At 33.9% G+C, this 22,851-nt stretch overlaps 2 protein-coding genes across 2 annotated transcripts; one reads left to right on the forward strand and one right to left on the reverse strand.

The window, feature by feature from the left end:
• The first annotated feature begins 1,234 nt into the window (after positions 1-1,234).
• On the forward strand, positions 1,235-8,251 carry LOC117104680 (2-oxoglutarate-dependent dioxygenase htyE-like). Its single transcript, XM_033245563.1, has 7 exons — positions 1,235-1,524; positions 3,658-3,701; positions 4,363-4,438; positions 4,808-4,921; positions 6,096-6,281; positions 6,451-6,561; positions 6,875-8,251. The coding sequence occupies exons 1-7, from the start codon at positions 1,357-1,359 to the stop codon at positions 7,052-7,054; spliced, it is 879 nt and encodes a 292-aa protein (XP_033101454.1). The 5' UTR covers positions 1,235-1,356; the 3' UTR covers positions 7,055-8,251.
• A 681-nt stretch (positions 8,252-8,932) lies between these two features.
• On the reverse strand, positions 8,933-22,827 carry LOC117104681. The gene is made up of 17 exons (XM_033245564.1): positions 22,667-22,827; positions 19,224-19,303; positions 18,300-18,419; positions 17,644-17,735; positions 16,878-17,177; positions 16,785-16,798; positions 16,528-16,657; positions 15,757-16,009; positions 15,237-15,411; positions 14,934-15,079; positions 14,524-14,603; positions 13,891-13,982; positions 13,500-13,639; positions 12,474-12,633; positions 11,559-11,642; positions 11,237-11,307; positions 8,933-10,787 (listed from the first exon to the last, which is right to left on the reverse strand). Exons 1-17 carry the CDS (start codon positions 22,710-22,712, stop codon positions 10,599-10,601), a joined length of 2,172 nt encoding a protein of 723 aa, XP_033101455.1. The 5' UTR covers positions 22,713-22,827; the 3' UTR covers positions 8,933-10,598.
• Between the last annotated feature and the right edge of the window lie 24 nt (positions 22,828-22,851).

Below are 22,851 nucleotides of genomic sequence, written 5' to 3' on the forward strand. Positions count from 1 at the left end.
TTTTGACTACCAATTCCTAATATTGTGGTCTAAAAGCACATTTTGGACTATATTAAGCCATAAAAACTCTCTCCGTGAGCCCTAGAGGGGTTTTTATTCTGGGCCGTCGTCCGATGCTTCGCTGGCTCCCTGGCTCGGACCCCTCCGTCTGACATGTCATGTGTCTGAGGTCTATAATGTAAATCTATCGTCTATGTTAACATTCTCCCGAAACGGTTAATTGATCATTTAAATGGATCAATTGAAGGCCTACAGAAAGAGCAAAGCTGATTGAAGCTAGAAATATGAACGTAATTCCGATCACTACAGAAGAATGAAGAAAATATTAGTGAGTTTCAAAGTAGGCCTAAAATAGAACGAGAGTAAAAGCCCTTTGCAGCGTTTCGTATTATCTAGTTTATTACAGACTGTATTGATGAGACTGATTGATTGATTGATTGATTGATTGATTGATTGATTAGGAGGCAGTTCCGTAGCATTTCTTTTTGAAGATAGTGAGCCTACATAACATGCGCAGCATTAACAGATTGTACGTATAAAATGTACACATTTCTGACTATCTGAAAAGCTGAAAAAAGCAAGAGCAACGATAAAGTTATTAATTAAATTTTATGTCAATTCTGTAAATTTTAATTTTAATTTTAATGTTTTTCTTAATGATCTTGTTTAGGAATCAATTTTATCGTAATTTTGTTTGTTTTGCTTGAATTTTTCATTGCTCATAAGCGTGTGGTCTTTTGTGATTTTTGCAATTTTTATCTTTAAATTTTTTTATATTGAATACTTTTTCCATGTATATATACTGTGTTGTGCTTTGTTTTGTGAATGTTGTTTGTCTTTGCTTAATTTTGTTAGATTGACGCAATTCAGTTTAATATTGCAATGTAAATTTTTGTTGTTTTTAATAATAAACTAGAATGAATGAATGAATGAAACATGTCTGTATACGTTCAGTTAGTATGGGCACAGTTGACATACAGAATTGGCATATATTAGGCCTATATCTAGGCCTCATTAAGTTTTATTAAAATATAATAGGTAAACACAGTATCTAGTTATAATAATAAAATATTGCACATGATAATGACAGTAAAAACAAATCCCTACAAAATTAAAAAGATTAAAAGTGGGTGACGGCTGGTGACTCTTCAGTGACCTGAAGAATGGAAAAATACAGCACGAATATCGCACGAACTCATTGGTAATAATAGGCCTAAGTACCAATACTTTTTCAACAGATAGTTCAGTAAATAGCATACGTCACGGATGCTCTCGTGCGTATCCAGTTTATTCGAGTTGAGATAAATAATTCATTTCGCTCTAGTCGCAGACAAATCGTGTTCCTTTGGGTAAATTATGTCAAATTCTATAATTCCAGTTGTGGATTTTTCCGCCTATTGCATTCAACGCAATAAACCAGATGAGGAGAGATTTCAAAAATTAATAGAAGATGTTCGTGCAGCTCTGTCAACGATAGGATTCGCCTATCTCATTAATACCGGCCTTTCCGAAAATAAGGTATTCTGAAATTATTTGCAACTTTTGGTTATTTAAAAAAATCCGGTGATTTACTATACCGGTGTTTGATCGTACCTCACCCAACTATAATACTGCCATGAAGTGGTAAGTAAGACTTCAAGTTGTTTATTAACAGAGTCGATGTAACACGTTCACGTGGCAAATCTACCCGGCTTATCCGTTCAAGAGGCGGCCTCTTTAATACAGAAATGCCGGTGTCACGAATATGTAGGCTCCTTTGCAACTTTGGGTTCCATACCCAAATTGTCATTTAAAGCGAACGTTTTGTACCAGCTCAGTCTTAGGACATTGGAAACTACACTGGACAACGCAACTTTAAAAGCTATTTAAAATGTGAAAATCCATATGGATGGCAAATGCAAGTTCTAATGATATACAGATCAGACTTGGGTATGCATGCATGCATTTATGGCTTCAAATAACTTGTGGACACACGCAAATACTGACCTGGTCCTAGGATAGTTGTTGGAGAATGCGTATAAATTAATCTAAAAAGCATTAGAACAAAATTAAATGAATTACGTAAGAACAAGGAAGTACAATACCTCCTTGGTAGGAACTAGAACAATTTAGAACAAAAGTGCGAATGGGTTCCTCAAGATATAGCCTGTTTCCATTGGTTAAATGTCCATGACCTTTTGACTTTTTTAATGGAAAAAATACAGCACGGAAAATTCTTATGGATGGCAAATGCAGGTTGTAACGATATACTCATCAGACTTGGATATGCATCGATGCATTTATACAAGGCTTCACATAGCTTGTGGACCTTTGACTATTTTAATGGGAAAATACAGCACGGAAAATTCTTATGAATGGCAAATGCAGGTTGTAATGATATAGTGATCAGACTTGGGTATACATCATGCATTTATACAAGGCTTCAAATAGCTTGTGGACACACGCAAATACTGAGCTGGTCCTAGGATAGTTGTTGGAGAATGCGTATAAATTAAAATAAAAAGAATTAGAACAAAATTAAACGAATTACGTAAGAACAAGGAGGTATAATACCTCCTTGGTAGGAACTAGACAATTTAGAACAAAAGTCCGAATGGGTTCTTCAAGATCCGCTGGCGTCACACGGTCAAATTTGTACAAAAATTTTGATACAGTTTTTCATTTTGACAGTAGGTAGACACTTGGTATTCCCTAGCCACACTGTTAAATTGTTTGATATATAATTTGTCAGCCCATAAGAATTTTAGGGACAATCTCTATTAAGACCAGGTAAAATTAGGCCACTAGATATGCCAACACCCAGACGTTTTTAGTTTTTGTTCAATATGGATGTAAATTTGTTAGTTACTGTGGTCAGTCTTTTATATTTGGTAAATGAAAAGAAAAAGAAAGTTAAGAGATTGAAAAAAAAACCTACTTGGGTTAGGTCGTGGATTCACAAACGAAATAAATATGGAGCATATCATGGTCTATTAAAAGAGTTGGATGCTAGCGATAAGAAAAAATACAATAACTTTCTCCGAATGGATAAGTCGTCCTTTGATGATATTTTGCAAAAAACCTTTCCTCTACCAAACTCAAAAAAATGCTGTGGGTCTACTGATACAGGATCTTTTTCTATGCAGATCCCTATTATTTCCCAAAGGTCTAAACTTTCTGGCTGTTGATTTTCAAATGTCGTCAAATACTTGTAGAAAATAGGACATGTTCTATTCCTTTCCCATCACTTCGGACACCCAAGGGGACCACAGGTTAAAGCAAAGTTCGCAGTAAAATCACAGACTTGGGACACAAACCAGGTAGCCCCATTAATCATGTTTGCACTGGATGAATATTTGAAGTCAAAAACTGACCGTGTGACGATAGCCTGTTTCCACTGGCTAAATGTCCATGACCTTTTGACTTATTTAATGGGAAAATACAGCACGGAAGCTGTTGGCGTAAAAACAATCAAATTAAATTTTTGAAAGAAATTACCTTAGAATCATATTAAAAGGCGTGTCAAGTTATTTTAAAATAAATATTCATATAGGCTTAATTGAAAGCATGGTTTTATTGGATAGGTTATTGCTAGAATTTTTAGCTGGTTTAAGCAAAACTCTTACCATTCGCCTCACCTTTAAATCCACAACCATTTGCGGCTGATTTGAACTCCAGATAGGGGATGAAATAACAATGGACCAAAGCGATCTCTATTATAGGTACATAAAACACAGTGAGTGTTAAAATCAACTGATCATTACATTCCATTATTTCGACTAAGCTTATCTTCTTGTCCTTGCTTTAATCATGGGTCTGTGCTTTAATCATTTAATCATGCTTTAACTTGGCACATCCGATCAGAGGCCAAAAGGGGCATTTAATGGAAATGACGTAATGTTATATCTGTATATTATTACCGTATTATCAGCAATTATGCTCATAACAATAGGCCTAGAATTATAAAAATTTCTATAAAAACCCATAATCAACTTATATGCTTATAATCCAGCCCTATTTTATTCGCATTTTTAAAAAATCTCTCGGATATTTGTTGGAATTACGAGAACTTTATTGTCACAACGGTATAAATACAGCTATGGGATATGGACTCATATTAGTAAATATAGAAAAATAATTAAAATACATAAAAGTTGCATATAATAAAGATTTTCTATACGAAAGAAATGCATAACAATGAATGTCAATTAATTATTACTCCATTTAGGCCAAGCAACCTGCATACCTTACTCTAATTATAAATCCTGAAGTAAGGACGTTCAGCTCCCATAAAATCCATGCAACACGTACTTTATGTTAGGCCTGCCTTCTATTTTATTTTGATTCAGCTTTCTGTTAACGTGAAAGTTATTTATTTTTTAGACTAAACCCAACCCGACCAAAGGATTTGAAGGAAAGCTTGGACTTCATTCCAGCAACAAGGGATCAATTGAAAAAAGTAAGAAACTTTTGCTCATCCTAAGCTGTTTTCGTCTATTTCGTGAATGCACCAATAGGGCCTATATGCCAATTCCGTTTAGGAACTTACCTCGAAAATAATGGAATCATCCCAGGCTTATATAATAATAATAATAATAATAATGATAATGATAATGATAATGATAATGATAACAATAATAACAATAATAACAATAATAACAATAATAATAATAATAATAATAATAATAATAATAATAATAATAATAATAATAATAATAATAATAATAATAATAATCTCAGTCATAGACCGACAACTCACCTCTGATTTTTTGTGTTTTATAGGCTTACATGAAGGTTAATGTTTTCATTTCATTTTATCTCTACACAGACGTGCGACATCATCACACCTGGATTTATAGACAGCGTTTGTGATCTTTACGACGAACTTAAACAGATTAATTTCAGGGTTTTGGAAGTTTTTGGTCATGCCTTGAAATTGAAAGTAAGTATTTTATGGAATGTATTATAAATACTGTACCATCGCCTGATGATGCAATTGGCGCATCTGAAAATGTCTATTTAATTAAATATTTTAGTAGCATTTGTATTAAATATATATAACATTTATACATCGCTATGTGTATTATAATATATTAAATCAGCTAATTTTCCCCGTAACACTCTGATACACAAATTATAGGTAGGCCTAAATGATATTCTTTGCATATTATACAAAGCTAAGTCTATATATTATATAGAGTGTCGCCTACTACTCATACACTGGTGACACAATGTTTATTATTTAATAAGGACTTCAACAAAAGACAAAGAAACACAGTGCCAGATGAAATAGTCCTATTATGCCAAATTCCAGTGGCGGATCTAGGAATTTGAAATAGAGGGGGGCGGGGAAGAGGGACTTTAACAGATGGAGGGTCTATACTACCTCAGTCCCACCATTGTTGGGGCTGAGGTAAGAAAATTTATGATTATGGCACCCATCTAGATGGTCGGAAATGGCACAAGACTGAAAATTTTAGTAAATTTTCTTTTTTTCTCAATTTTTTTTTTTAATTTCGAAAAATTTATGGGGGCCCGGGCCGGATGCCCCCCTCCTTTGAATCCACCATTGCCTTCATAGGTGGCACCCTGAGCATTTCCTGAGAGGTGGGGTTATTATTATTTAAGCGTTTGTTTTAATGTATCTATTAATTTGATTTCATAGGATGTTGAGCTCGATGGGCATGAAGTAGCCTCTTTTCAACCTCCTTTTATGTTAAATCGTATTTGTTTCCATTGTAGGCCTAAATGTTTAAATTTTGTTTTTTGGATGATAAAGAAAGAGGAGAGAGCGTCCAGTGGCCACCCAGAACCACTCGAACGAGGTATGGGCCTAGGGGGCAAGCTGATTAACGATTAAAGACAATTATAAGACCACAAAGTAATTTGTAAAGTCAATTACAGGTTGATTTAAATAATAGACAACTCTGCTTAAAGGGTATGAACCTAAAGAAATCGCAGCAGATAAAGTGCGTCGGTTGAATATATTTCAATTTCATGTTTTGTTTTTTTTTGTTTTTTTGGGGTTAGTTACAGCATATGCCAGTAACAAGACTGCATCTGAAATTGCATGATTCAGTATACACTTATCGTATTTTTTATTTATAATTTTATAGGATCCTATGTTCTTCGTGAAAGCTCATAGTCGCATGGGAGAAAATGACAACCACAGCACCTTTCGTACACTGTACTATCCACCTTCTACTGACGTCGTACAGAAGGAAGGACAGATTCGGTGTGGAGAGCATTCGGATTACGGTGGTGTGACATTATTACTACAAGATGAGACGGGAGGTCTTGAGGTCCGGTTGTATTTGCATTCTTTTGCTATAAAAACAATTTTAAATCATAACAACTAGATTGAAACTAAAAATGTAAAACCAATGTGACACTATAAATATTGGGGTTTTTTATTTTGTCAAGTTCAACTACTACAAACCAATTAACTTAGAATGTATTTTTAACCGGCAGGTAAAAGGTCTGGATGGTAAATTCCATGCAGCCACACCTATGCCAGGCTCTATTGTGATTAACATTGGGGATATGCTGCAGCGGTGGACAGCTGATCAACTGGTTTCCACAGTAAGTACAACACGTTGGTATTTGACGGGGACAATTATCTCACTCGAGATCTAGCTTGCTGAAGATAATTTTCAATCTGTAAGATCCCCGAGTGTCTAGTCATATTTGACATTACAGTATTTGCATTATTTGCTGGCAAACTGGCGCCAGACACGCTGAAAAAAATGAAAGGGTTCAGTGTCTACTTAAATGTTTTGATTCACCACCATACGTTTTATAAAGTTTTAAAAAAAACAGCAGATCTGTTGAATGATTATTATTATTATTTTGCATTCCCTTATTTATATTTCATCACTATTTGTATGCTTAATAGGTGCATCGTGTGGTTGTTCCGAAAGGAACGCGCACTAACAACAGCCGTCAGTCGATGGCCTTCTTCGGACATCCCAACAGTAACCAAGATATTGTCTGTATCGACGGCAGTAACAAGTATCCACCTACGAACTCAGACACGTACATGGAATCCAAGTACAGCAAGTCCTTTGATAAGTAAAATCAATATAAAAACGGAATGCCCTGACTTGTAACATTGATGCTGGGTGACGTTTAGCTACGGTGGTCTGTAAAGTGTCACAGCAAAACAATACAAAATAAAATCACAATTAAGTGACGTGTTTATAAATTTGCCGAGACAGGTATTTACCACCGTACAAGGGTTTTCTTGTTATTATAAAGAGGTACAGATCTTTGATATATTTTAATTAGCTCTCAATGGACTTTTCCGGATTCTGAACAGGATCAGGATTAAGCGCTCGTATTTACGTACGTTTACACAATGGTTTTGTAGGACTCAACAAAATCCCAGGGACGGGCTTAACGGAAAGGCCACTGAAAATCGGAATGAGAAAATATATTCCTTACTAATTAACAGACATATAGAATACCGTCCTTAGATTTTTGCATTAACCCTTAAATTAGCTTTAAGTCAATTTAAATATTTTCGTAGTAATTGGCTGTACAATAATACAAATTAGAATTGAACAATTTAATTTAACAGATTTAGAGATTTTTAACCAGATTTGACCACCTCGAAGAAGCGACCAAAAATGTGATACTAGTTTAAAGCATTGTAGTCTATCAATGATTATGCTTATACGGTAGTTTTTTTAGAAAATATTTCCAAAATCGGATTCGAACCCTAGGACTTCCGATCACAATTCGGTTGTTCGAACGACTGAGCTACAAGCAATGTGAAATTTTTAAAGTTTTTGCATAATAAGAAGTTATAGACAATTGCAATATCTGAAATTATACTAGAATGATACACAAAGAAAGTAAATATTTAAAAAATGCATATACTGTATTGGCCTACTTATCTGGAAGCGAAAAAAAAAACTCAAGTTTGTCTATCAATGAACCAGGAAGCCAATTCGGTAGGCCTATACCTTATGGATTTTAACATTAAAACACATTTTCTTCTGAAGGAGTTTGACATAATAAACAAGTTATAGTCTAGTCTAGTTACATCCAATAGTAAATATCCTCAGTTTATATTATTGGTATACATATATCCTCATTCATTCTATGTGATGTTTGGTTTCAAGATAGAATTATATGTAAAGCATCATTAACAGAAAGAATTGTAGAGTCGTATTTATTTACAAAATTATAATATATTTTTTCACTTACTAGTTTTGTGCTGGTAACCAGTTAATTTGCGGTGGAATAAACACTTTGAAATTAAGCGAAACTGTCAACATTTGTTTTTTGCGTTTATGAATATCGTGCTCAAACCATGGGCCTACACTTTTAACTATACTGTATTTTGTATTCTTGTTTCTCACAAAATTTCCATGCCGAAACTGAATATTTCTTCGTTAGTAACGCCACATCTGGTGAAAAATCCGGAGTGCCGATTCAGACAAGTAAACACTAGGATAAATTCAATACTTGCATTAAATTTATGTGCTATCATTATATACACTTAGGATATTATGTATTTATTCGAATAAACGCCCCGGTTTTCCACTAGAACATATTTTTTTCCAAGGAGTCATGCATTGAATAATATATCACATAAATGAAATCTCACAGGAGATAGCCCGCCATTTTATGGATGTAGAAAAATATAAGTCTAAATAGTAACGATGGTATGAAAAACACTCTTGTTACTTGTTGATATTTCTATAGCGCTTTTCATTGCTGTTACAAAGCGCTAACTACCCTTCACATTATTTCCACCAATCACAACCCACTCAAACCAACAGAATATGCTTTCACTCCTCCGAAACGTATTTTCACCATCAGGATTCCAACCCATGACCTTCCGATCCCATTTGGGTTCTGTACCAACTGAATTATGAGGCTAAGTGGTATACAACGTTATTTCTCAACGCAATGCATAATAAACAATCGACAATGATAAATCACATTATAAATGAAACAATTTTTATTATGAATATAATACATACAGTATTACAATATTATGAGATAATCATCATGATTAAAATATGTGGTGAATGATAAAATAGATATAAAACCGTACTCAAGACAAAATGTTTCTGTTGCATTTTATTGATATATAAAGCGAAAAAGTAAAGTTGACCAAAAAAGAAGGGTTTATGCGGGAAATTATGCAGCGACAGTTGTTGTTGTTGTTGAGGAAGATGAGGCAATTTTTCCATTCCAAATTCATTCACAACACAGTCACATTGAGGACTATGTCTTGCCTAGACATGAACATCAAATCCTTATGACGACAATTGCATTTTTTGTGGGTTTTTATTTTCCCCATTAAAGAAACAGCGGAGGCCTCAAATAATGACGGGGCTGGTACCTTCAGCAGGGGGGTTAGTACCCCCGACAGGGGTTTTTTTAACTTGCATGGTTTCTATCAAATTATCCTTTTTAAATAAAGAATCCCATTATCAACACAAAATGTTATTATTGTTTAATAAAAAAATTATCCGACAAATTTAATTTATTTCCCGACTGGGGGAGGCGATCCAACGTTCAGGTGTGGACAACTCTTGCCGGGGAGCTTGGACCATCGTCGGGAATTCCCCTGCATACAACTGCATAGTTGTTCAATTTGCTTGTAAAAAAGGCAGAAAAATATTGCAGAGGTGGGATCAGTCACTTTTATTATTTTTGAGGGGTGTTCTTGCAAAGAGACAGTAGGCTTTAGTCGGTTTGTTATCTCCATTAAGGAGGTTATGTATTCGCTGCTGTTTGCCTGTTAGCAAGATTACGCAAAAACTAATGAATGGGTCATCATAAAATTCAGTGGAATAGTCAAAGAAACACAGCTTTCAATTTTCGGAAGAAAAGTTCAACGGACAAGGTCAAGGTCACGGAAAATCGATATTTTACCCTCGAGCATACAAGAAAATAATGAAATTGCCTCACATATTCAGGCAGGACTCAAGAAAACAAGATCCCTGATTACGATGGGCAATTCCATTATTTTTTAGGATATTCGGTAGCACTAAAAATATAATGTGCCTAAATACGACTGGCAATTCCATTATTTCATTGAGGGTATTCTGCAGTTTTGCTCATATACGTATTTGGAAAATATACACATTAGCACAAACATTTTTATTCAAAATTTTTGGAAGATAATTTGATCAATCGACTATTGAATCTCATTTTCAAACCTTATAAAAAACGGAAGACTTCTTTATTTGCCTAAGACAGACATTTTGATCTATTGACTTTAGCCTTTTATTTTTAAACATAATAAAAAATATACATCTTTATTTATTATATTTTATGTTACATTTTGATCAATTGACTATTTGCACTTTTTTTTACCAAATATATATCTAAGCGCAATACAAACCAGTTATTTCTTAATCGCACTTGGCAAAACGGCACTTGCTTCTCTGTGAACTTAAGCGCCCACCGCAGATTATTAATAACAAAAATATCTGAATATTTATATAGTGCTTTTTGCCGGCAGTCCCACAGCGCTTAAAAACCAGGTAACTATGGAATAAGATGAGTCTTAAAGAAGTGGAATTGAGAAAGAGTTGGGGTATAACGTGTGACGGTGGAAATATTATTACATGTGCCCCAGTCACAACACAAGCATCTCAAAATGTTGCTGATCTAGTGGGCTCTTCATCTACACTAACCAGGGTCTCCATAATAGTCGGTGACTGCACAGTGACTGGTTGAGAAGAGGCTATGTTGGTAGGTGGTTGCTGAAGGGCACTAGTCCACGTTGGACCACGATCTTCAAAATTACGACGAATATCAAACAAATTTATAACAGACATGCGCTAATGCAAGCTGTTAAGGCCAAATTTGAATAAAATTTTAATCACATAAAATCTTATAAAATTGTCATTATCATTCATTCATTTAATATTCACCAATTAGACAAAAAACATAAACTATAAATTTGTAGGGGTAGTGAAAAAAAAACATGTAAATTATTAATAATACTATTTGTTATTACTACTACTATTTTTGTTGTTATTGTTATTTATTACTACTATTAACTTTATTACTATTATAACTTTAACTACAGTATTAAAATTATTTTCATTATTGAATTTTAAGCATACTGTAAATTATGATACAATTCAGTGTTGTACAATAAACCAGAATGAAATGAAAGCACTGTCATGATATATTTCTAATATTATATCTTCATTGAGTAATAATATATAAGTGATTTGTCTGCAAATGCAATTACAATGACTTTAATAATTATAATAAAGGATACATTATTGGACGGAAGTGGTGGTAACTGGAACATTGACGGTGGCTGGGTCAGTCGCAGACGTCCCGTCGAACCTGCCAAAAAATTATTCAAATACAAATTTTATTTTAGTGTTGCGAAGACAATCTTTCAAAAAGCAACATTTACAATGGTCATCATAGTATTATTCATCCAAAATTTGACAATTTTTAAGTGATTTTTAAAGAGCATTTTTACTGTTATATTAAAAAAAATCCTGACTTGATTTTGCCCGGACTGAACCCAGGACTTTCAGTTATATGGTGAGCACTATACCACCGTACTATGAACAGATGAAAAATATTACCTGATGGATGGAAGTAAGAATGTGCTCTAGGATTATACAACTGCGCTGTTTTTGTTGGCATAAAAACTGCTGGTAAACAAACATCTGAAAGTGAACAAAAAAACAAAAATGCAAATTAATATTCAATACATAATAATCCATCATTTAATTAATCTAGTTGCCATTTCCTTAGTTCAACAAAATTAAAAATTGCACCAAAAAATTAAATGTGAAAAACCTCACTAAAACTTAGAATACCTAAAATATAATCCTTAATATTAAAAATCAATGTTTTCTTTATGATAGTACATTTAATAAAACTTAAAAATGTTTTTAAAAATGTTTAAAAAAAACTATTAGCTTTAAAGATGTATTCTCCATTGCTAATGTCAAAAAATCATAAAAAATAAGTTTGAAATAAATTTGCTCATGTTGCAATAACATCCAGATTATTAACTTGTGCATAGAAATTATTGAATTTAGAAAATGTGTACCCTGATTTTTAAAACAACAAATTATAATAAAAATGATAAAACACTTCCAGTGACTGGAAGTATTTCTATCATTTTTCGTTGTAAACTGATAAGTAGACATTTTTTAAAAACACTAATTTCTATGTTCAAGTTGATAACTTTTATGTTACTTCAAAATGGGCAAGTTAATTTCAAAAAAATATTTTTATGATTTTTTTTATATTTAGCATGGGACAATACATTTTAAAGACACAAACAACTGGCCAGCCTCTAATTCTAACATAATTACACAAATCAATTGTAATGCAAAGGGGTGTTCCATTTTGGGAACAATGGCAATTAGTCAGTTTATCTAGGTAAGTATTCATGAAACAGACTCTATCATTTGGAGGTCCAACGCCTCACTGGTGTACCACTTACACCCAAATGTTGCAAAGCAATTGATATTAAAACGATGGTTTACCTTTCTCAAGGTCAGATGCTTGTGTGGCAGGCGTACTAAGCTTATACTGTCCCGCCAATTGCTGTTCTATCACACAACGAACTTCTTCCTTCACACGGTCCGCTAATTCTTGTTGATGTCGAATGCTCTCCTCATTGAAAAGTTTAAGTCGCTCGAAGAACTAGAAAAAAAAAAGGTTGAATAATATAAATGGCTCGCTTATCAATCCAAGTCTTGTGTTTTAATACACCTTATCCCAGAATATAGCAATTTTGATTTTCATGACCATTGTAGTAATGAGAGAGCAGTTTAGCTCAACCGGCTAAACTGGTGATAGACACTGTGTGCACTGAACCGTGAAGATCTTATGGTCCCCGGTTCAATTCTCCTCGGTGTTATCCTTGCTGGTTACACCAAATAAATCCAAATCCAGTACTGAAGTTTTCTACTGAAATCCTCAGTTCTCTCAAAACAATTCTACTCCCTAAGCCCCATATAAAGAAACTTGGTTACTGAGTTCAGTGGACTCCACTCCCCATTCCCAATGATCAACTTTCCTTGGTGAACTAACAACCCCTGTCAAATTTCAACTACATTGATATTGTGGTGTAACAACACTTGGCTGCCGAAACCTACAGCCACAATATTGGCGTTGAGTTAAGCGGCACGCTCGCCCGTTGTACTGGTGGTGGAACAAGTCTTCTTGGATAGCCCAGCGCAATTGGCTCGTGTGCACTTTAAAGAACCCAGCACATCATTCAAGACAAGTAGGGGGATACCCCGGTGTGCTGATCTATACAGCCCCTGTGATGGACAGTAGAAAATAGCTGGTACCGGTTTTCTGGGTACATAAGACACAAAGAAACCATTAGATGTAGGAAATTATGGAACGAGATATGTCAACGTATCGAGCACCACAAGCGTCGGGTTTGATGGATACCGGTGCTATACATATATACACTATTATTATTATTATCATTATTATTATTATACATTAATATTATATATATTCTTAAAAAGGTGAAGAGGTTGACATATATAACTTACATCCTTTGGTAAATCACTACCCCACTTGGGAAGATTTTTTGGTTGCCTTTTTTGTTTTGATTGTGAAAGTTTTTGGTTCTTGGACCCCAACATCTTCCTGTCTTCTGTAGTCCAACCATGCAAAGGTGAGCCGAACCGTCCTATGCCATATGAAAATTAAATTGAATAGTTAAAAATATAGACCAAATGTCGCTATGGCCTAGTGGTGAAGATATCCGCCCTTAAACACCAAGATTTTGGATTCAATCCTGGCAAATAAAATCAGAATTTTCTTCACCAAAAAACAACACAATGCTGTATGAATATAATATCCATTGATTAAGATATAACAAATTTTTTTGCAATATTATCTAAGATTCTAAATAATTGAATAAGGTGCTATTGTTCATACCATCTCCAGCTTGTAGTTGAGGATTCATGAGAGCGTTCAGCTGATCATTTTGTAACTTCGCAATACTTTCAGCAAGGCTTTTTATTCGTGTTCTAGAGCATAAAAGAATACAAAAATAAACAGCAATGGTTGCAAAAATACTTAACAATAACAGTGGTAAGAATAATAAAGAAAAACGTCTAAATCTATGTATTACTGTATATATGATACACTGATGTGGATGAATCCATTGTTTTAGAGGGAACTTTGTAATACATAATACACTAAGCTAGCAATGATGTTGGTAGAGTAAGAGTGAGATAATTACATGGACAAGCCAACTAATTGCCATTGGCTAGTTAATCCAGGTAAGAATTTACAAAATAGAATTTGGTATATGATGATGGTTCTTCCAAGTAGAAGCAAATTTTTAGTAATTTGCATGCAAACATAAACCTATGTTGTTTGTATGTTTGTTTTGCGCAGTTTAAACTACGAATTGACTTACTGACAAAATAAAGTAAAAGATCAATATTTCAGGATGTTCATATTTTCATTATGCATAGATAGATGTATAATGACTGAACATTAAAATGAAGTGAGTATTATGTAGGTATACCACTTTTATCAAATTTATTAATTAATTTTACTTACTCAAAGTCTTCCTGCATGACCTCAATTTCTTGGTTGTGTTGTTCAATAAGCATATCAAACTCTGCTCTTGTCACCATTTCCTAACAGGTCAATTGGAGATTAATCAATAACCAATCAATCAATCAGTTAATCAATAAAGAACCAGTTACTGAATCATAAAAAATCATTCAATCAATAATGAACCGATCAATCAATCAATGATATATTACAAATAAAACAATTATAATCAATAACTTACCAATCAATAACCAATCAATCAATAACCAATAATCAATTGATTTATCATTGATTTATGATTAGATGCAAATGAAATAAACTGATTGACTGGCTGACTGTTGTCTGACTGATTGAATGATACAGTCTACAAATAGCAAGGCTAATTTGCTCAATACAAAAAACAGTTAACCTACTGGTTTATCAGACTCTGAAGATCTCAATGAAAGAGCTGAAAGACATCTGTCGCGGTATTCCTTGTTCCACGGTAAGTCCTCCTTCCTTGTCACCCGCAGATCAATGTCAGTCAGATCCATTACTATCTCATTAATTGACTTTGATCCTGTCAAAATTAACAGGTACAAGCTTCAATACAGATAGGAGAGGAAGGGGCAAAGGCACAATTGTAACCCTTTTTTTACAGCTTCACCAGATAAAATAAAACACAAAACAAAAGGCTAAACCCTTCTTAGTTGTCAGAGGTTGTACACAAGCCTTACCTGTCTGTTTGTCAAGGGTGAAGGGTTTATGGACACGGGTGTAGAAAAATGCCAAGCGCACCGTGCCGCATGGTAGATGGTCTTTGTTCTTGGCACTGGTTTTGATGGGGTAAACAGGAAAGTTTGCAGGGACCTGGTCGGTAGTGTCAGCTACAGACTCTTTCAATTCAACTTCCTAAAATGTAAAAATATAGAAGGTTAAAATATATAAGTTGAAATTTTGTTGAAAATTGGTCATGATGACATTAATGATGATGATGGTGATGATGATGATGTGGTGATGATAATAATGATGATATATTAAATAATGATGATGATGTTAATGATGATGATGATGATGATGATGATGATGATGATGATGATGATGATAATGATGATGATGATGCTACAAATGAGCCAGATTATGTTACTAATTTTAAAATAAAAAAATTGTTAAAATAATAATAATAATCATAATCTTTCTAAATGAATGAATCACATCAATATAGAAATTCTTTTTAGGAAAACCACAAATGCTTACAAGTGTTTGTAAATCAGCTGCATCTATGGTTGCCATAGCATTCATTTCTTCAAAACTTCCTGTGAGAACTGCCAATCGTAACTGATCTTCTACCCTGGACCTCTTTCTTTCTCTCGGTGCATCACCAGTCTCTGTTGTGTCCTCATTCACATTTGTACTTTCAGCTTCTTCATCATTTTTCTCAGAGACAGAATCAAGAGATGGTTTCTCTAGCCTTGGTTCTTCGTCCAGTTTAAACACAAGATGATGAAAACTGTAAAATATTTAAATGAAATGGTGACAGAAGTGGTACCCAGGGAGCATGGGTGAATCTCTTTTAACTGATTTCATAATGGTACAAGGAAATACCTATTCCCAAACCATATTGAATAATGGTTAAAGATGCTTTTCAAGTCTGAGAGTGTCATTTCCAGCCATCTAGCGGTCTATAATTTAAATAAAAATCTCCTCCTGGCTCAGTCAGACAGCCCTCGGATAACAATGCACCCCAAAATTATCCTTATCTCACTCAGCCCCCCCTTCCACCGCTACATTATCAGCTCTCCACTGCCAAGCCTCATAAAGAGACTTGGCTACGAAGCTTTAAGTCAAATCTTTTATGGTCAGTTCTCAGCGCCAGGCTTTTGCGCATTGTTTTTGAATACACCCTCGATCTCGATGGCTTATGGAACAATAATAATCTTGAAATATAAAAAATTATATATCTATAACATTGTTTTTCAAGCCCTTTGTTGAAAGAAACATTTAATCTTTGTTCCAATTCTTAATTACCTTTCATCTTTCCAGGCCTCATCCTCAGCTACGTCCTTCTTCTTTCTTCCCATTGAACTCCTAGCTTTTGATCCAATCATGCTCTTGGTTCGTCCTAGTTTATCTGGCTCAACAATCTTAACACGCTTTTCTATCATGAACAAAAAATTATTGTCAATATACCATTCTAGAGTGTTAATAAACTTAACAACCCACCAATCAAAACATGTTATACAAAAGGCAAGGCCAAAAATACGCACATGTCCCAAAAAGCACACCCGTACTTGCTTCTCTAAAAATAACTGTCATTTTGCCAGAGAGTAGCAACAGTTGCTCCATGATTATAATCCAATTGACTGACAGACACTTACCCAAGCTTAGCCTTCTGTTTGAAAGTGTCAATCAAGAATTTCCACCTCCTTCCATGTCCCTTGCAGCTTGTCAGCTTTGAGAACAACTTCTCCCAGTTCATAATCCGTTTCTCACGGGCAATCCTCTGAGACTGCATGTCTAACAGTTGCAGACGTCGAATTGCGATATTTAGTTGTTTGTGCTTGCTCTCATAATCTGTGTGAAGTTTTTTCAGTGCTGCGCTCTTCTCTTCCCACGGGACTGAGTAAACACGGACTAGCCGAACAAGCTCCGTAACTGGTGTGTACATGTCAGTGGTACTAATAAAAAAGAAAAATAATAAAATACGTAGTGCTGAGCATTTGGCTGTTTGGTAAGGTTCCTACCTCTTGAAATTGTGGACTTGAGTTCTAGACCCGGCTAGAAAGTTTTTATGTCCATAAAAAGTTCAAATATTAAAAAGAAAAACAAAGAATATAAATGTTACAATAATCAATTATAATATGTAGAATGAACAATAATAATAATGATGATGATGATGATGATGATGATGATGATAATAATAATAATAATAATTGTGAACTTATATAGCACATAATGTAAGCTCTATGCACTTTACAGCAGGGAGTGGGGTGAATCATTTAAAGTTTCCCCTACTTCAAAAAAATAAATGAATATCGACTACATAATAATAAATTGATTTATTTTAAGTTCAAATTTTAACTAGTTTTTTTATCTACTTAAATTGTTAAATATTTCTGTAAGAATAAACATAAATGAAATTACCTTCGATATAATTTACCACTAACAATTGCAAGTTGAGCCATCAGGGTGGGAGGGATGGTATGAAGCAGCATTTCATCTTTTAATGCAAGAAACTAAAAACAAATAATATATTTTATTTCATGCCATTAGAGGGGATAGTTGGATCTATATTATTTTGAGAGATCAAGGTTTGCCGAAGAAGCAGTCAAAACGTAACAAGTAACGGTTAACATAGCTATTAGTTTAACAAAAAAAGGCTTAAAAGAGTGGAATTATTTTTGGTGATGAGAATAAAATCTTGACAATTTGCAGGACTTGGACCAAGGACTTTGGATCTAAAGCACTGGTGGCTCAGTTTGAGTGGTGGGACCTAAGTTGCATCAAAAGGGGTCTGACAATTTTAGACGGAGGCCAATTGGTACCATCGTAGAAGACTTAGTGGGGATTCAGAGGCTACATCCCATTCCTACAGAAAGCAATTTTGTGTCATTTTTAGCTGTTTGCATTTTGTTTTTCTTTTGGTCAACGGGAGTGCCAGCACTGATTGTAACTTGGAAGGCAAGCATCTTATCCACAAGTTGTTTCAGTACATGAGGATTACTAAGGCATGCACCTTAAAATATTCCACATCTGTACTCATTTAAAGTTAGTTAAAAAAAAATGAATTCATTTCTTACATCAGCTAATGCAGACTGAACAAGTGTTATAGAATTAAGGACACCATCACACAGCATGTCAAACTTGTTTGCATCAACTTTTGTTGGGGACATTGCTGGCTTTCGTTCTTTGGGTTCACTCTGCAAAAGTTAAAAATTCAGACTTCACAAAATGTTTCCTGCTTTACACAAATAATATATGTACAACTAATTACCCAAAGGTAATGGTAACTTGGTTAAATATATTCTTTGTCATTCCATATATAAAGTTATAAATGGAATAATGAAGAATAATAAGTGTCCATCTATTTAAAAGACCAACAGTTAAAGCATTTTTCAAATATACATTCCATACACGAAGGAGGTTCAGTAATACTGTATATAATACTTTCTTGCATAAAGTCATGTGCACACCCAGACATACATTTCTTCACTGTATTTCAAGTTATTATTAACATATCAATATTTGTCTTTATTTATTGTTTCTATTTCTTACACATAAAGGCTTATTGTACCTCGGCTGATTTTCAACATTTCTTATTTTGAATGCACTGTTAGTGGTAGTGTTTGCCAGTAACTAAAAGTTAATCTTCAGCAGATGGCTGTACTTAATGGCAAGTTTTTTTGTGTTCCCATAAATTCCAAAAGGAAACTTGGATTTTACATGACAGGAGTTAGATTGAAATCTTATATATTTTATTATAATATTAATATTATTTTTATTATACTACTGTATTAGTATTGCTATTATTATTATTATTATGGTTAATTAATATTATATTATAATTAATGACATCATAATATAGTATTATTATTAATCAACATAATTATTTAATCTTATTTTGTTTAATAACATATTTCAAATCATTTCGAATTAACCATATACAGATACTCAGATGTGAGAAGTTAATTAATAATATTGTATGAACATGAAATTGACTTTACCTCCCTTGATAAAGGTGTAGATGGAACATTTTCATTTTCTTCTCCAACTGGATCTAACAATTTGACCTTTTTTGCTGAACCTGGTTGTAATATGAATGAAATAAAGTCATGATATACTGTAGAATTGAAGGCCAATGGCAATAGGATAGGCAGCTGAGTTGCACAGGAAAATTTTTTAAATCTTCAGGCCTGGCCTCAGGGCTACGTATCTAGGCTAGGCTTAATGCTAGTATCTAGGCTAGGCTTATGGCAAGCCTGTATGTACTAATATTTAGCCCATGGCCGATGAATGGCCTCCGTCCTCTTTAAAATTAATAGAGTTTTTGTTTTTGTTTTTAACCTGCCATCAATTACCAGACTGTAAAGTAAGCTAAGGCCTGAGCAGGGAACATATCCTCGGGTCAAAATTTGGCCTAAAAATCTGTCCACACATTTGAAAAAATAAGGGCTTTGGCCTTTCTTAATACTATAGCATATATAAATTCTTGGAAGCAGGTCAAAACGGCAATAAACCAAAATGGCAATGACCAAAACGGCAATGACAAGTACCAAAACGGCAACAGACCAAAACGGCAATGACAAGTACCAAAACGGCAATAGACATAGACCAAAACAGCAAAGGAGCGAAATCAATGCCAAGACTTAGCAAGCACCACTGGGCGCGGGCCGCAGTTTATAATATTCTGAATCATTTGTGGTAAAGACAAGCCAAACCAGTCACTCGTCGCAAAAATCGATTTTGAGTTATTAATACAGTGTTAGAGAGTAAAATGATAGCTATAAAATGGTAAAAAAAATCATTCAAATCGGACATTTCCTTATGAAGTTACAAGCGTTTAAACATACAGCAGTTTAAAGAACAATATATGAGAAATCAGCCTTCAAAGTTTATAATTTCAGGCATTTCTCATGCAGAAACTATCATCAAATCTTTAAAAAGTGTTACTTTAACATTGAAAATGGGGAAAATAACAGCATAGATCGATGTATAAATATGTAAAGATTAGTTTAGTGCAATATAGTAGATTTTTTAAAATTTGACATTAAAGCATGTTTTGGTCATTTTCTCTGAAACACGATTTGCGACGAGTGACTGGTTTGGCTTGTCTTTGCCACATTTTGAAATTGTCCCAATAGGCAAATTGAATATTGCCATGGGCTCTTTTTCCTGCTTTTAATGCTTTTAATCGCATTTTTTTTCTTACACATCTATGACAAATTATTTGTGCTTCATTTTGTCTATATTTTAAAGTATTATTTATTATTATTTTTATTATTATTTCGCATTTTTTACTTTTATGACAAATTGTTTAGCTTCATTTGGTCTGTATTTTAAGTTTTATTTATTCAAATGTTTTACTGCTTTTAGTATATTGTTTCCCCCCAATCTTTTTAATATTGAATTTGTATGTTATATTGTTATTATTTTTATTTATTATTATTATCATATTTAGTCTATAATTATTGTCATTGTCGTCCTTTCGCGTTTTTAAATTCTATGACAATTTAGCCTCATTTTTACCGTATTTACAGTATTCGTTGTACACTTTCATGTTTATAATTGCTTTTATGTAGGGCCATTGGAAACATGTTTTGATTCTTAAAGAAAACTTTTATAGACCATCACGTCACATCCTTGCATCATATTTTTATTGTAAAATTTGTTTGCACTGCCTTATGCGAATTTTATCTGTTTTATACAATATTTATTCTGGAAGTACTGCTGTTTTGGTTTAGGGCTATTGCCATTTTGACTTAGGCCTTGTCGATTTTGTCTTGCCGTTGTGACTTATTGCCGTTTTGGACCATTCCCGTTCTGGTCAAAAAGTGTTGACGTTTTGGTTTTTTGCCATTTATTATTGTCATATAACCATATAAACGATTTAGGAGTAATTGATCACCTATTTTCCTAGCGATTTTTCGCACAAATTTGAGCTGGTTTTTGAGTTATCATCTGCGCAATTAAAAAACTTTTTAAACAGTATGGTCATTGGGTGCAGGTCAACTCGGCCACAAGTCAACTCGGCCACAGTCAACTCGGCCACAAGTCAACTTGGCCACAAGTGAACTCGGCCACAAGTCAACTCGGCCACAAATCAACTCGGCCACAAGTCAACTCGACCACAAGTCAACTCAGCCACAAGTTCTTTAATGTAAATCTCAGTTTTTGCATCCTTTTTCTTCAATTACCGTATGATTGAAATAAAGTACGAGTATATTTTAGTAAAACAGGACCACCACACTTCCAAAAGAGATTTGAATGCTATTGCCTAAGAATTAAAAAGAGTTATTTATTAATGTGTTCGTCTTCTGTTTACTCACAACATTCTAATTCACCAATAATATTAAACAACAATAACAACAATTACTATTAATATTTACTTTAATAATACTAATTAGTAATACTAATTATAAAATTAAAAAAATAATAATAATAGTAATACTAATTAGTAATAATAATAATAATGATACTTATAATAGGCCTACTTAGTAATAATAGAGTAATAATATCGATAATAGAGGTGACAACAACGACAATAATATTAATAAAATAATAATATGAGAAAAATACCAATAAAACACCAATAACAATAACTTTTTAAATTACTATTATTAAAATAATAATACTAAGACTAATGAATAATAATAAGAATAAGAATAATAATAAATTGAAAATTATTTATTATTTATATGGTACTATAATAATAATAATAATATCAGCACAAATTTGAACAATATATAATGTTAATGCCAAGACTAATAATTAATATTAAAAATAAATGGTAATAAAAACAACAATAATAATAACAACAATGACATCAATAATAACAGCAATAATAATAGTATAGTAATACTTAAAAGAATTAGTATTTTATACTTGATGAATTACTCCTTCAAATTGTAGTACCAGTAAATGACTTGTGGCCGAGTTGACTTGTGGCCGAGTTGATTTGTGGCTGAGTTGACTTGTGGCCTAGTCTAGTTGACTTGTGGCCGAGTTGACCATAGCCAAATTTTTTGTGGCCGAGTTGACTTGTGGCCGAGTTGACTGTGGCCGAGTTGACTTGTGGCCGAGTTGGATCGATTTGGTCATTCGCGCAATTAAAAACTTTATCGACAGATGGCCTCAACTAGCCTACCTACCTAGCCTATATGCCCTATCTACACTATGCTACACTCTCCTGCACTCGTTCTCACTATCTTCTCTGTCTTCTGTTTGACAGCCAGTTCAAGCTTATAAATTAGGCCTAGATACTGGTCTAGACCTGGCTTAGGCCTTCCTTGGCTTCCTCCGAATCCAACCAAGGCAGCCTTCTCAGGCACACACAGTTTTAGGCCTAGGCCCTAGGCCTACCTATACAATTTTAGGCTAGCGTAGCCTAGCCTCAGGCTAGGCCTAGCCAAGCTTATGCTTAATTTACTTCAGAATTAAATGATTATACCGGATTCTGGCACCCCCATTGAGGGAGCAGATGGTGAGTCACTCATTGCAGATCATTCAATATACTTCTATTTAGTTATTTGCGAACAATGTTAGTTTTTAAAAGCTTTTCTCGGTGGTTGTTAGAGTTGCTTAGCTACTTTATAATACGTCAAGAGAGGGCGCGATGCATAATAATCCATTCGC

Source organism: Anneissia japonica, unplaced genomic scaffold (assembly GCF_011630105.1).
Source record: "Anneissia japonica isolate Jap-2015-1 unplaced genomic scaffold, ASM1163010v1 scaffold287712_len2945570_cov188, whole genome shotgun sequence".
Taxonomy (NCBI): domain Eukaryota; kingdom Metazoa; phylum Echinodermata; class Crinoidea; order Comatulida; family Comatulidae; genus Anneissia; species Anneissia japonica.